Source organism: Parus major, chromosome 7, assembly GCF_001522545.3.
Source record: "Parus major isolate Abel chromosome 7, Parus_major1.1, whole genome shotgun sequence".
NCBI lineage: Eukaryota > Metazoa > Chordata > Aves > Passeriformes > Paridae > Parus > Parus major.
This window is the reverse complement of record NC_031776.1, coordinates 28265260-28280556: the sequence shown is the minus strand read 5'-3', so window position 1 is coordinate 28280556 and position 15297 is coordinate 28265260. Positions and strand designations below refer to the sequence as shown.

Here is a 15297-nt window from a genome sequence, read left to right as displayed (position 1 = left end):
CTGAAGGGTAGGAGCCACCAGAGCATCCATGGTTCCTGCTGCCATGACACCGTGCCCTGCATCCCACCTTCAGTTGGGCATCAGGCTTGGGCTACCTCCAGTTTTCCCCTGGGATGGGGTTACATTTTGCTGGTCTGCATGGAGGGAGGAATCCACTGAGCCTTGTATCTGCATGTCACCAAATGGCATCTACCACTTGGCAGTCTGATGATTTTCCTGCATCCAGAAGGGCTCCTTGTCCTTCTCATCCCCACAATGTCCTTGAGAAGTTGCTCAATTCCCAGGCTGGTCATCATCCCTGGTGTGACTGCCAGCCAGCAAAGCTCCTTGGCATGTGCTTAGTGTTAAGCATGGGGAATAATTCTCTGGGGAGCTCTTCTTAAGTACATTGCTGGAGTGAGCCTCTGGTCAAGACACCTGGATCAAAGCCCATGTGCATCACTGAGCAGCATGACTTGGCCCTCAGGGGCTCATAAAAGCCCCTGGCTGCTTCCAGCATAACCTCACAGCATTGCAGCACCCTTTAACTGCTCCTTCCTTCATCTTCCCAGTGTTTATTGTCCCTTCCTGGGTGTGGGAAGCAGCTCCTGGCTCAGACCACTTAGCTTCACCTGGAGCTGGGACCTGTGGTTTTGTTTCCAGAGTGGGATGTGAAAATACAATCTTGTTTTCACCTGGGTCTGCAAAGGGCTGAGTCCTTAGCCCCCAGGGCAGATGTCTTTTGTCACACATCTGCTTTGTACTGCCTGGCATCACTTTTGATAGGCGTTGAGGTTTTGTGCAGAAGAATCTGTGCTTCAGCCTATAGTCCTTGTGGTTTTGAGTTAGAACCCAGGTAATTACAAATACCAATAGTTTGGGTGGTTTTTCCCCTGCAAGATCTGTTTAAGTCAAATACAAGTCACTGAACTTATATTGGGTGTAAATAAGCTACATGGAATGGCTTTGGTTATCATGAGGTCACACAGAATGAGCTAATGCTCCCTTCTGGCCTGGGAATTAGACTTTTCAGACAGCAAAATTTTATCCTGCAGGTTCTAAGTCTCTGGCACCTTTCCTTACAGGGGAGCCCAAGCCCCAGGTCTGGGCAGTGCTCAGCCCCTTGCAGAGATTCTCACCCCTTATCCCCAAAACACAGCCCTGCTTGGGGCAGGTTTCTTACCCTGTCAGTTTAAATGAACGTGGGCAGCTGCTGGGGGTGAAAGCCATCCAGTGGATCGTGATGCCAGGCTGACAGGCAAAGTGCAATGAATCTCTGCATAACAGCAGTGAGCTTGCTGCCCTGGAAATATTGACCCCTGTGAGATTTTCACAAACTGCAGACCCTGCAGACAAATTCCAGGGTTCTGGAACTATTTGTGTGAGAGGTCTGGAGAATGAGCCATGTTAGAAATGAAGCTGTGTGTTTGCAGAAGCTGACAGCAGCATGGTGCTGCTCCCTCCAGCCTCACTAGCCTGTTTCTTTCCACTTCACCAGCACTGTACATACCACCATGGATTTTTTTTTTTTCCCATCTTTTTTTTGCAGCCAGGATGTTGTTTCTTGCCTTTTTATTGTTCCAGTGACCTAGCAACTCCACTTTGGTGGAGTCCTGCCAGGAGACTTCCTCCCCAAGCCGTCTGATAGTCTCCAGCAGCACTGCCCTTGGATGGGAGCAGAAGTTAAAATGACACCAGGCTGGGTCCCTGTGTGGCTTTTGCTCTGGCCTCGTGAGTGCTGGTGAGGGCAACGTTGCCTTCTTGACTAGAAAAGCTTCTAGGGGACTTTAAAAATCCCAGAAAAAGGAAGGAGAAATGATGTGTGGGTGATATTTTCTGTAGCATTTCTGCAGGACATTATAAAAAAACCTGGAGGGGTTATAGAAATTAATTTGCTGATGCTGGGATTTAACATTTGGGATCTATGGTGCAGGCAGGGTAGCTGGGGACATTTCACCATTGCAGGGTTGTGGGAGAGGGGATGGAGAGGAGGTGTGAGTGCTCAGAGAGCTGTGCAGTTAGGGAGATTTATTTTGGCTTAGGTTTATTGATGTTTACTAATATCAGTAAGAAAGAAATCCCTTTTGGTAAGTGCTTCTGGGATCTGTCAGCTGGTGCTGCCTTCACTCTGCCCTGGGCCTGTGGGGGCTTTCCCCACATTAGGCTGGAGGGATGCTTCTAGGGCAGAATACAAACCAGCTGAAAAGCAAGAAAATACAGCTGAGTTTGGCTTTCTGCTCAAGAAAGGCCATCAGGACATGGGGCCTGGGGCATTGGAGGTTCAGTCTATGCTGGATGGATGGATGGATGGATGGATTGAGATTTTGCTGGAGCCTCAGCATGGTTATGGGTTTTTTAGCAGTATGGTAAGTCAACTTATCCCTGTTGGAAGTGGAATTCTATATAAAAGTGTTTTATATATATATAAAAATGTTGATAAACCAGGACTTTTTAAAAAAAAATTCAGTTTGTAAAAGCTGTTTAAAAAAAAAAGTTTATGAAAAGCGATTCGAGGAGCTGCCCTGACTCTGGGCTGGCAGTTTTCAGGCAGCACAGGTGGTCCCATGGATCCCTGTAGTCTCAGGGATCTGTGGATTGAACCAAACTGCCCAAGAAAGATGGGTAAGAAGCTTAGGATTTCATGGGCTTGAGCTGGTGATCTGGGAGCCTGCACCACCCCAGGGAAATGTTTAGGACACCAAAACTAAGAAGCTGTAAAACCTCTTGATAAGCAGAATAATATCCTGTCCCTGCACTGTGAAGGTTTTATCCCAGTTGTGGGCACTCTGTATGCATATATCCTATGCTTTTGGAAAGGATTACAGACTTCTGTGTACACTTTATTTTGGAGAACCTGTTTCCTTGCTTTAGGGTACTGCTTTTAAGAGCAGTAATTGGATCCTTATTTTTTTTCCTATGGCATCTCAAAGCATCAGATTCTTGGATGGTGAAAAAAAAGAGTGGGAAGCAAAAATGGCCTTTAGCATCCTCCAAGGTTTTACAGGTCCTGGAGGGGAGGTGGTGTAGAAGTGCAGGGTGTTCTTGTGTCATAAAGCAGAGCTGCAAGCCAGGTGCTGTGGCATGCCACTGAAGTGTCTGAGGGCGATGCTGATGTCCTGGGCACCCATCACTGGAAGTGGCCAGGTGGGCATTAATGGACCTTGGCATTGTGAGCATGCAGGGGCTGCTGCTGGCATTAAACCCCCATCACTTTTCTTGAGCTGACATATAAAAGCTCTAGGCACCTTTGTTGGCTGCATAAATCCTTCCTCTTATGGTTCAAATGACTGAAGGGCCTGTGAATTGCTGTCCTGCTCTGCTTGGGGCCCAGTGGGGAGAGGACAAGGAGCAGAAGGACCAGAGCAAGGCACTGCCAGGGAATGTGTCTATGGGGTACTGCATCCAAACCAGCCCCCACAAAAGGGTGAGAGGCTCTGGCAAGGCTTCTGCACCTCTTCTTTTCCCCATACACCCTCTCTTGCCACCTTTCTTAATCCAGACAGAATAATTCCTTGTATTGATATAAAAAAATTAGCAGAAGGGGGTTGACTGCATGTGGTTAAAAACCTCTTGCATTTTTCCTGCACTTAGTGCACACGAGGGACCTTTCCCGGGCAGTATTATCAGCATGTTTACGCTCAACTGACCCATCTCAAGTATGAATTTTTTAAAAGATCCATTTCAGCCCCCCTCCCCTCCTCCAACTCCCCCCTCCACCCCCCGCCTTGAACTTCTTCTTTCAGAGCAAGAACAAGGAAGGAAATTGAAAATCCCAGAGAGCCCTGGACGGTCCAGATTTAGGGCTTTAGCTTTTGTTCGCACAAACTCACTTGGCTCCTAAGCGGCCTCCACCCATGATCCCGACATCCGCAGCAGCCGTTCAAAACAGAGCCCGGAGCCGCCCCCAGCCACCGCTGCCCCGCGCAGCCTGCCTTTCTTCCCAACCTTTCCCTGCAGCCAGCCAGGAGTTTTCCGAGTCGAGATGAGTTTTTTCTCCCCTCCGAGAGCCTCGGATGATGTTAAGATTATGCAACGCTAACAGATGTGGGGTTTATAATTATAGCTGCCTGTCCCCGGGAGGAGCCTGCTGTAGCTCCACGCGCGGCGCTCGGCATGGGATGCTCCCGGGCTCATGGGATGCTCCCGGGCTCATGGGATGCTCCCGGGCTCATGGGATGCTCCGGGGCTCATGGGATGCTCCGGGGCTCATGGGATGCTCCCGGGATGCTCCGGGGCTCATGGGATGCTCCGGGGCTCATGGGATGCTCCCGGGCTCATGGGATGCTCCCGAGCTCCAGGGATGCTCCCGGGCTCATGGGATATTCTCGGGCTATCCCTCAGCCCTGGCAAAACAAGCGCTGCATGGGCGGCTCCATTCCCATTCCATCGGGAATGCTCCCCAAGGAATGCCCACCCTCCCGAGGAGGGACTGCTCCGGGTGAAGGGCTGCTCTGGACAGTCGACTGCTCTTGGCTTTCCTTCTGATCGAGCTCAGATTAAATTTGTGTTCCTCAGTCAAAAAAGTATTTTTCTGCCCCTCGAGGGGAAAAAAATCCCATCTGTAGGGAAGCAGTGGGGCTGGGATAACTTGTGGTGTGCCTTGGCTGGCTGCAGTCTCCTGACAAATGCTGCCTGTAGGGATGCTGCTCTCCTGGCATTAGCAGGACACATTCCTCCTCCCTCCCTGCCCTAAGGTGCCTGTGTGTGATCACAGTCACTGCAGAAAACTTGTGTTATTGTGCTTTTTGGTATTGTGCTGACCCATGGCTGAGTTGTGAGCATCACCTAAACACTGGTAGCATCTCTGAAACAGGGCAATGCCTGTGCTGTGTCAGGGATGGAGACAGAAAACTGTTGGCCCAAAAGAGATTTTTCAGGAGTCTCACAAGGTAGATATCCAACTGGGCTGCCAGGGGCAAGCCCAAAGCCTTGAGAAATCAGCTGGAACTTGATCTGTTTGTCCTGGCTGAGATACATAACTCGGCTCACAGCAAGCCACGGACTTGTTATGCTTGCAAAGAAAAAGTAACTCCGAGCCTCGACCTGTCTGGTGAGCATCACTGCTAGTTTTAACTGGGAAGGAAAACATCAGTCCAGTGGGTGGCAGCGTTTTGTGCTGGAAGTCAAACATTTCTCAGTGTCTGTGGTTATGTGGAGTTAAACCATGCAAAACTGTTGGCAGCTTAGGATGTGACAAAATTGTTAGTGACAGATCGGTCCATCAGCTAAAGAGCCACTCTGCTTTAAGCCTTTAATGCATCAGGGGAGGCCAGATGGTCCTGTGGGGATTTTTTGGGAAGAAGTTTGGTCTGGTCCATCCGCTCCAGGGGAGGGTCGTCTTTGAAGTCTTAATTTTGGTAGGCAAATCAAAGAGGACATTGTAGTTATCTAGCACTTCTGGCAGGCTCGATGGATGTGAGATTTCAAGTCTATTTTGTTGAACAGCACGATTTTTTTGTGTTTCCTCACTACATGCTGTGGGTTGGATTTCCCAGTGTGGCTCACACTCCGCACCCACCGAACTGGGGAGCTGAGCACGAGGTTTTCCTCCCTGCATCAGGACCTGGCATACCTTGCAGGGCAGAGTTAAAAATGCCAGATGACTCTAAGAAGCCTGTGTAAATAATACCTTCTCATTCAGCCCCTCCACTGCCTGGCTGCACTCAAAGCCAGGTTTGCTGGCGCCCACAATAAGGGGAAGAGTTTTGCTTCAGTTTATTCCCAGCAGCTCTGCCAAGCCAAAAGAGGATAGTGAAAACTCTGAGGTGGATTTGCAGGGCAAACAACCACCAGATAAGCAAACAGCAGTGTTTTACTTTTGAACTGGTCTCATTCAATCAAGGAGCATAGCTGAAGGCACTGCTTGCTGGTATTTCCAGGCTTTCTTTATAAGAAGTGGCAATGAAATGCCTGCTGCAGTGTCATGCTGTATATTTTAGCCTGCCTGTCCAGAGCCCTTGTTGACAAATGAGTTGGCAGCCTGAGAAAGCAGATTTCCCTCTGTCTATCCTCGTACCCTAAGGGTTTCTTTAAGCATCTGCTGCTTTGCCTGCTCTCCATGCAGCAAAGCTGGCCACAGGCTTTCCAGTCAGCATGGGCTGCTGAAAAAAAAGCTGAAAGCTTTTAGTGAGAGGGGGATGGAGAGAAATTCAGTGCACTGCATCCAGCACAGCCACGTTTTTTGGGGCTGCTATAAATGGACTTGTGGGCTACAATTACAGGCTGGGTATTGGCTCGGAAATGAATGTCCCCTGCCACTTCCCATCCCCTTGTCCAACTGGTGAGGACCAGAAGCTCTTCCCATGAGACTGGAGGTGGCTCACAGTGGGCTCTGGGTGGCAGTGGCATCGCAGCCACTGTGGGGGTTGCCAGAAAAAGTACTCTGAGGGTTCTGCTTCACCACAGCTCTTGTCTCCTTGGCCCATATGGGGCTTACACTCCCAGGATGAAGTACAGACTGTCCCACCTAGCCCTCTATTTTTTACCTTCCCACGGAAGCTAGTGCAGATGGATAGAGGACACCACTTCTGAAGTTACCACCTCTGCTGTGGCAGGTACAGCAACTCATACAAGACATACAAGACAAGGAGGAGGTGTCCCATAGGTGTTTCTCTTGAACACACAGTTTTCTTACAGAAAATGTTTGGAGGCCCAGAACAGGTTTACCCTTCAAAATCAGAGCTTTTGGGCAGGGACTGGCTGCCTTTAGCTGCTGTCTGGGGATGCCATGCACGACAGAGACTGCATTTTGGTTTTAAGGAAGATGGACAAAACAAGGACCTTGCCCTTTCAGATTTGGGCTTGCTTTGACTTGTTATGAGCTTTGAAGGTCATCTGAGGCTGCAGTGCCAGCCAAGCCTTGGGACTATAACAGAGATGGTGGCTGCTGGTTTTTGTGTGAACTGATATGCAGGGAAATCCTCACAGCCCTGGGTGGTACCATAAGCTGAAAACCCTGATTCCCCGGACCACCACTCATTCACAATCTTCTTCTTCATCTTGTTTCTCATGCTCTGGTAGACATTAATGTTAGAAGTGCCAAAATATTTCATCACCCTGGGGTACTTTGGCACCTGGGAGGGCTGTATAATCCACACCATACGCTGATCTTTATCCCCAGTGCCTCATGGTGGCTGGATGGGTTGTACTGACCCTCCTGACTGACCTGCAGTTCTCAGCCAGCTTCATGCCAGCTCTCTGGAGGTGATGGGGTTTGAGGTCAGGTGTCCAGCAAGCACTGGACAAGTGGAGAGAGGGGAAGAGCTGTGGGACCCTCCCATCTTATATTCAGAATGGGGCACAAGGGCTGTGCTGGGCTGTCAGCTCCAGAGACCTTCACACTCCTCCCATGGACTCTACACTGCGAGTATTTCAATCAGTTATTTGTTTTAGACTTTCTTTTTGCTCCTTTCAAAATTTATTTCTCCTAACACAAAATAATCCTGAGGGTGCTGAATTGAATTAGTCTTTTGCACTGAGGTGGGTTTTGGTATTTGGTCCCTCAGACCAATCTAGTTTCCACTGGTGCAAATCCAAAAATAAATTTCATGTCTGTGTTTTGATTATGCAAAGTTTTTCTCTAGTGTAAGTAAATGAGCTCAGAGCTTGGCCTTGGTGTTGCTGCAGTGAGCTGAGCCTGCACATCAGTGCTGACGGGATCTAAGTTTTTTTCTTGTCTTTCCTTTTAGTCATTGAAAGCAGCCATCAGGAGAGAAGTTCAAGCACGGAGATAAGGACCCCTGGTGCCCCCGTGGTGACGATGCTGGCTGGGAGCAGGGAGTGGCACAGGGCAGTGCCAGCAGCAAGCAGGGGCAAAGGGCACACTGGTCCCCCTGCCAGTGATGGGGATGTCACCCTTCCAGGAGCAGGATCCGCAGAGAACCCTTCTGCTGGGACAGTGACCCACCTGCTCACCCACAGCCATCCTCCTGGTGAGTTTCATGTGTGTGGGAGTCCCTGTTAGCTGTTCGCAGCCCACAGACTGAGCATAGCTGGTGGGTTGGGAAGTATTCCTGCCCCACAACTAGAAATGCAGATTTTTGAGAGAAATTCAATCTTAGAAAAGCTGGGCTTTGTTTTTTAACATTACAACAAAGATGATTCTCAGGAGCTGCCACTGTTTTTCAGCACACAGCAGTACCCAGGGAGTCCTGCCCATCCACTGAGCTCAGGGGCTGTGCAAAGAACAGGGACCCCCAGGCATCCCCACACCTCCTCCCAGCAGGAACTGAACCCATCACAAGCCCAGCCTAGGTTATAAGAACTCAGCTTAAGGATCCCTGACCAGCTGTGGTGATGATTTGTGGTGAGGTCCTTACATGAAAATTCTGCAAGTGAATACTTACTTTTGGGCTTGTTCATAATCTTCAGCCATAAGTAAACCAGTGTACTCTTTTAAGCATGAACTTAAATCAAGGCCTGTTTCTCACAGCAGCAAGACAAATCTGTGCTCCTTGTCCTGTCCCCAGCTCAGTTTATTTCTTAATATCCCCAGCTGAAATGATATAAGAATAGAGATTTTCTTCATTATTTTTGATTCCTTGTTCTTTTTCTGCTCAGAGACTAGAATATGGAGTTGGCATGCCCAGGCTGCCAGCTGTGGGCTGTTCTGGCACCCTCTCCTTACTGCCTTCTGCATTTTTAATGTCTCTAAAAAAATCAGTTTCTTTTGCCATGCACAAATGAAGACAGTGTTTAAAATGCCATTATTTTTTGGCGACAGAAACCCTCTGTTCCCATCAATCCCTCCTGCAGTTAAATTGTGCTCTTTTAAACAGAGGAAACATGAGGGATGCAGCTGTGACCCTTCCTGTTGCATGTGGTAGGGCTGGGTACCACTGCAGGTGATGCTGCTGCCACCCAGCTGGGACAAAAGAACTTTTCCAGGTGAACATGGGTCTCTCCTTGTTGCTTTCCAGACCCTGGAAGTCATCACCGTGCTGCAGGCAGGCAGAGGAGAGGCAAGAGGGCTCTGGCCTCTCCCAGCACCCCTGCAGCTGCTGAAGGGACAGCACCAGGCTCAGAAACCATCGGCACTGATCCAGCTGAGGGGACGCAGGGAGGGCACCATGGGGCCTGGAGCGTGTCAGGGTTTAACAACACTGTGAGGGCAGTGCTGCAAACTTCATCTTCACAATCTCATCACCCAGGTGAGCCATCCCAGTTCAGCCTAGGAACACTGGGAAAGTGTTCCAACACCTGGGAATGAGGTGAATGCTGTTCCCAGAGCAGCCAGCATTGGTTAAGCCTGGTTCCCCTGTGCTGTAGATCCTTATGGATCCAGCTCTTCATCCTCACCGTGCACTCAGGGTAGTTTTCTGGCTTGCTTTGTGTGCAAGGATGGAGAGAAGAATCCATATGGCTTCTCCTGGTGCTCAGAATTATGAATTATGTGGTGCAGCTTCCAGACACAAAGTTTCTGTAGGCACAGTACAGACAGGGGGGCTGAGGGGCAGGGGAAGCACGGCACTGTGGAATGGTGTGTGGGCAGCTAAGCCCATCTCAGGACTCTCATCTGCTTTCCCCCATTGCCTTGCAGGCCCTGACAGCCTCTCTCAACCAGTGAGCAGCTGGGTGGGCACAGAGCTGGGCAGCAGCCCTGCCATGGGCACTGCAGCTGCTTCACCCAGCCCCTCGGGGAGCAGCCCCAGCACTGCCCTCCCTGCCTCCCTGGGACAGCCCCAGGCCTTCTCCCAGGCTGCAAGGACCCAGACTGCTGCAGAGCACATCCTGCTACACCCCAGGGGTGTCACTGGGACCTCCACCAGCCCTTTGCTGACAGCATCACCTCCCAAGGACAGCACTTTTGGAGGTGAGCTTTGCTGGCCTTTGTTTCATAACTTTAAAAAGCCATTTTATAGTATTTGTTTTCTTGAAGCAGAGGAGATGCTATGTTTTGCTTGCATGTGCTCTGTTTTTTATTATTTGGATGGTTAGCTGAAATTCCCTGCTGAAAGCAGGAAAAAGCAATGGAAAAAATAATTTGATCCAACCCCCCCAGCATTTTCCACTTAAAAAAATGCAAAGTTATTTGGATGTTATCACAGTGTTTTCTGCAGGGTGGATGTCTGCAGCTGTGAAGTATCTTCACTGGGCCAGTGTCAGCTGCAGAGCAAGGGCAGCTCTGAGCCCAATCTGACCTGTGCCCAAGGGGTGGGATGGAAGGTTGGGAACCCACACTTGTGGCCACCTGGGTTTGCCCTCAGCTAGACAGGGTGAGATGCCTGTGCTTAGTAGCTTGCTCAGGGCAGCAACACTGAGATCTCTGGGCTCCATGGCTTCCCCTTGCTTTCTCTGCAGCAGCCAATTTCTGGAGTTCCCAAAAACAGACTTTGCCCAGCTCCACATGAATACTGAAAACCTCAGTGTTGCCAAATCCTTATCCTGTTTCCAGGGCTTTTCAGGAGCAAACACATCTCCAGGGCTCTCACACTGACACATCCCTTTCCCTCTGTCACAGCTCTTGGGAGCACCACAGGGGCTGCAGGAAACCTGAGATCCAATATCCGGAGGACAGTGCCCTGCTAAGCCCTGGGATGTGTAGTGAGCTGTAGGATCATATATGGGAATGTGGCTGTGCTTATGTTTCCTCCCTTTGCTGCTTGATGCTGTGCTCAAGCCACAAAAAAACACCAAACCAAAAGACAAAAAAAATAACAAAAAAAAGCCTGAGTAGTCTATTTCCAGCAATATTAGAGCAAAGGTGGGATTTAAAGGCAAATCCCCGCAGACCTTGTCCTGTGGGGTTTCCTGCTGTCTGGGCCACACCACTCTCACAAAGCCTGGCAGCAAGCCCTGGGTTTTGTGCAAGGTCTTCCTGCGGTGAGGGGAGTCATGCCTTTCCAAAGGAGCACTTTGTCCAGATTGAAAACTTCCTATGCTTAATATCTGTATGTGCGCCATAAGCATCTGGGAAGAAAATGGATCCATCTGTTTATAATTTCATATGTATAAATCCATTTTTTTTATTGTACCATAGCCATTGGAAGCAGCTACCAGCCATCCAACAACTCAGCTACGGAGAGGTTTGGTTCGGATTTCCCCACCTCCGGCACCTCCATTCCCACAACAGCCACCAAGGGTGGAGGGAGGACATTAAGGTCTCTGCCAGCCAGCACCAGGCTGGTCACCATGGCAGAGATTTCCACCTCTGGGACTGAAATCACCAGCTCTTCAGCCCAGAGCCAGACCCCTGGGATGTCTGTGGGTGCCCAGGGTGATGGAGGCAGAGGTGTCACAGACCCATTGCTCACAGGCTTGCCGTCTGCTTCAGAAAGTGCTTCTGCAAGTGAGTTTTGACAGATAGCTGTATACCTCAGAACTCTTATTTAAAGACTCTTTATTAACAAAATACATCCTTTTTATTTTAAAGAAAGGAGGAATAATATTGTATTTGGCACATTCTGTACATTTAAAAGCATTTCACAGAAATGAAAGTATGGATAAATATTATTCTTGTTGGAAGGGGAGGATAGATTTTCCTTGAAAACTTCCAGTTGGATTTTGCAAGCAATAACTTCAGCAGTTCCTATTTAGAGACCACTTTTCCCCCCTTTCTTAATGATTTCCCAGTATTAAATATTTCCCTATTGAATATTCACACATACATTGTCTACATCTACTGATAGTGGGACTAAACCAACCCAGCAGTTTTTATTTATGTTTATGAAGTTTTGCCTTTCTCTTCTCCTTTTTCAGCTTTTAGCAGCAATTATGAACCCCCCAAGAGCATCCCAGGTGCCGAAGAGGTGCTGCTGCACTTGGACATCCAGGGTGCAGACATGTCCAGCATGGCAGTGGGGACACTGATGTCCCCAGAGAGTGGCCACACATCTGGGATGACAAGGGACTCTGCCACCAGCACCAACCCCACAAGCTCTTTGAGTGGGACTTTCTCTTCCTGGAGAACTGGGGCACATCATCCCAGCAGCTCACAGGAAGCCACCGATCTCCCGAGCCCTCCTGGGGGTCCTTTGCTCACAAGCTCCCTCTCTGCCTCTGAAGGTCCTTTCCGAGGTAAATTTGTTAGTCTGACAGCTGTCTGCCTTGGGCTGGGTGAGATTTCACATCCATGCCCTGTTTGTCTTCAGATATGGTCATCAGTCATTATTGGATACATGGATGCTTTTATTGCTGGCTGCACTGAGCTGGCAGTGGGGTGGGTGAGAAGGGGTAGAGTGGAGCTCAGCTTTTGGGTGAAAAAGTGGAAATCATCGGTGGCCTCGTTACTAATGAAACTCCTGTCCTGGGAAGAACATTGGTAAGAAATACTGCACACAATTTCCCTGCCAGAGCTGCTTGCTGGGGTTTGCAGCTGTCACCAGGTGCTATATGTGCCATGCAGGCTGGTCTGGAGGATGTGGGTTTGAGATTTTTCATGGCTTTTTGTAAGGCATATGTGCCTGTACTTAAGAGATTCACCTCTTCCCAGAGAGACACCTTCAGTTTCTCAATGGGCAGCACAGAAATGGGTGCTGAGCACACAGTCGTATGTGTAGCTCTGTATGCATAGATCAAACCTGGTTTTATTGTATCCTAGGTGTCAGAAGCAGCCAGAGACCAATGTCTGAGAAAGCCTCCCTCACTTCCTCTGCCACCAACACTCCCATTTCAGCCACATCCAGCGGTGGTGGGAGACCAGCCAGGTCTGCCTCGGGCAGCAGCCACTGGACAGCAGCCAAGGACTCCACATCCAGCAGTGCCATGCACAGCACCTTGGGCACAACCCAGTCCTTGTCCACATCTTCTGTGAGAGAGACCTCCAGAGCTCAGGGGTCCACAGGAATGACAGATTTCACTGAGGTGGAAGACCCTTCCCTAACACGCTCTCGCCCTCCTTCGGAAGGTCCTTCCCCAGGTAAGCTCACGTTAGAACTGAAATACCATTTTTCTCACATGCCAAAAGAGGAATTCCTGTAGCTTGCACTTACCTGTCTTTTTCCTGCTATGTAGAATATACTGTTTGGAAGGATACAGTGTGATTTTTGTGTCTGAAATTATTCAGCTCTTTCTTGATCAAAAAAAAATGTGCTTTAGTTTTTTTACAGAAAGGGCACGTGTGTGGAAAGTCTCATTATGCCAAGAAAAATAATTAACTTTCAAATCACAGTCCTTTTTTTTACTATCTCCAGTTGCTATCTCCATGTTACAGACAAGAGAACTAAGCAAGTGAGGATTAGATCATGTCCCTGTGGTCCCAGGGATCAGACTTCAGTTCCTACCTTCTGTCCTACTTCTTGGATCATGCTGCTTCCCAGAATTTGAAGCAGCTCAACAAATTTAAGGCAACTTTGAATGTGGTTTCTGAGGTCCTTCATGCTGCTGTTTCATCATAGTCCCCACTGTGGTTCTGAAGGGGTCTGTTCCCCTGATCCTGTTTCTTCAGACTTTTCTAAGACCTTCACACTGCTCAGGGTAGTGCTTTGTCTGAACTGATTTCCAGGCTTTTCTGGGTCGTCACGATATTTGTTCTAGCAGCATGGAGTGCACTCAGGCACATAATGATGAAATCAAGTGCACAGCATTAGTATTTCAACAGTTTTTATATAATAGCACTTTTGTCAGCGTCATGCTGTTTTTTAGAAGACAAATTTTTGTAGGAAGAATTTACATCTTTGGAAATTGATATCTTCTCATATTTTCTACTTGTGTTTGTGTACTCACTGCCTCTGGGTGCAATTGGAAGAAACCTCATTTTTATTTATAATTTCATATGTGTAAAAATGTAACTTGTTTCTTTATCACATTTTAGCTACTGGAAGCAGCCATGTGTCATTCAGCATCCTGTCAACAGAGAGAAGAACCAATTTCCTCACCACCAGCACCTCCGTTTCCACAACAGGCACCAAGGGTGGAGGGAGGACATTAAGGTCTCTGCCAGCCAGCACCACACTGGCCCAAACAACGGAGATTTCCACCACTGGTGCTGAAAACATCAGCTCTCCAGGCCATTCCCATTCTTTGGGAACCCAGGGTGGTGGTGGCAGAGGTGCCACCCTGAACCCATGGCACACAGGCTCTCCATCTGCTTCAGAAAGCACTTCCCCAGGTGAGCTCTGGCCACACATCGGACACCCACCTGCCTGGAGAGTGAGGGCGTGCTAGAAGGTGCTGAATGATGGCATTGGACATTATGGATGAAAATTTTGTGGCCTTGAGATTTGCTGTGTTTTCAGGGACAGCACCACTTCAAGACTGCCCCATTTGCTATGTTTATACTGGCAGAAGCAGCAGCAGTCATTCCTGACTCCCAGCCTGGGGTGCAAAGGCAGTATTTACTGATCCCATACAAACCTGCAATGCTTTATTTCAAGTACCAGATATCTGGGTGCTGTGTAACCTCCCCCTCACTCAGTGTGGGTGCAGAGGTGACAGTGTGAGTGTCTGGTGCCCAGGTCAGGCCTGTGGCACCAGGGGCAGCCCCGAAGGGAAGCAAACCCTAAAGTGTTCCCATAACTTGTTCCTAGTGCCTTGTCCAGGGTGCTCTGCTGTGAGCAGCACCTCCTAGCACAGGAGAGAGCTGTCCCTTCACAGCTAGAATTTTCCACAGGATTGGGTTTTCTGCAATGTTCTCTCTGTGCCCTCAGCCAGAGGTTAGTGATGGAAGAGAGAGCACCTGCTTATTCATAATGTAGGCTGCATAAATCATTTTGCTTCGCTCTTTCTCAGCAGACAAGACCTCAGCAAGGGGAGGACACCTGCCTCTCACCAGCACAGCTGGTTTGGTGACAGCTACTGCCAGTGAGGAGAGCAGCACAGTGCCTGTGTTGGACACCCGTGGAGCTTCCAGTGCCACAGGGAGCTCCTCTCCCTCTCCCCCCTACACCAGCACCCTGGACACAGCCCTGCTGTCCTCAGCAGCAGCAGAGCCTGGGAAGAAGAGTAATGTTTCACAGAGCAGTACTGGACTCGGGGAGCTTCCAACAAAGCTGCTGCCTGCGTTTTCTCCCAGCATTTCAGTGCCTTCACCTTCAGCCACACTCTTCATCCACAAGGAAGGGACATCCCAAGCCCCAGGTAGCCGCAGCATGTGGAGCACAAAAGCAGAAAGCCTCACATCTCAGCCTGACACAGCTGGGGACATCCACACCGGCCCCATCCTGTCCTCCACGGCATGGCCTCGGGTGACACATGTGTCATCTGGCCGAGCAGGGTCTCCAGAGCCCAAGGGCACCCTTTCATCCAGGGTCTTCACCTACTTCTCAGCTGCTGCTGAACCTTCCAGTGAGTTTTTCTGAACTCTGGGGTAGCATTTGGCTGCCTCTCCCTTCCCCTCCTCTGTAGGATTAGTATGACACAGCTGTTGCAGGTGTCATGGGC

At 49.4% G+C, this 15297-nt stretch overlaps 1 protein-coding gene across 3 annotated transcripts in view; it reads left to right on the top strand.

Moving 5' to 3' along the window:
• HEG1 (heart development protein with EGF like domains 1) overlaps positions 1 to 15297 on the top strand; it is a 45938-nt gene that overhangs the window by 10633 nt on the left and 20008 nt on the right. For 2 of the 3 annotated variants that reach the window (XM_033515943.1, XM_015635080.3), the window contains exons 2-9: positions 7668 to 7910; positions 8898 to 9128; positions 9518 to 9790; positions 10958 to 11266; positions 11677 to 11994; positions 12518 to 12835; positions 13730 to 14026; positions 14647 to 15201. In XM_033515943.1, the coding sequence (XP_033371834.1) occupies positions 7668 to 7910; positions 8898 to 9128; positions 9518 to 9790; positions 10958 to 11266; positions 11677 to 11994; positions 12518 to 12835; positions 13730 to 14026; positions 14647 to 15201 (2544 nt within the window). The remainder of the gene's footprint in view (positions 1 to 7667; positions 7911 to 8897; positions 9129 to 9517; positions 9791 to 10957; positions 11267 to 11676; positions 11995 to 12517; positions 12836 to 13729; positions 14027 to 14646; positions 15202 to 15297) is intronic. The other variant, XM_033515942.1, reaches the window with a different exon arrangement.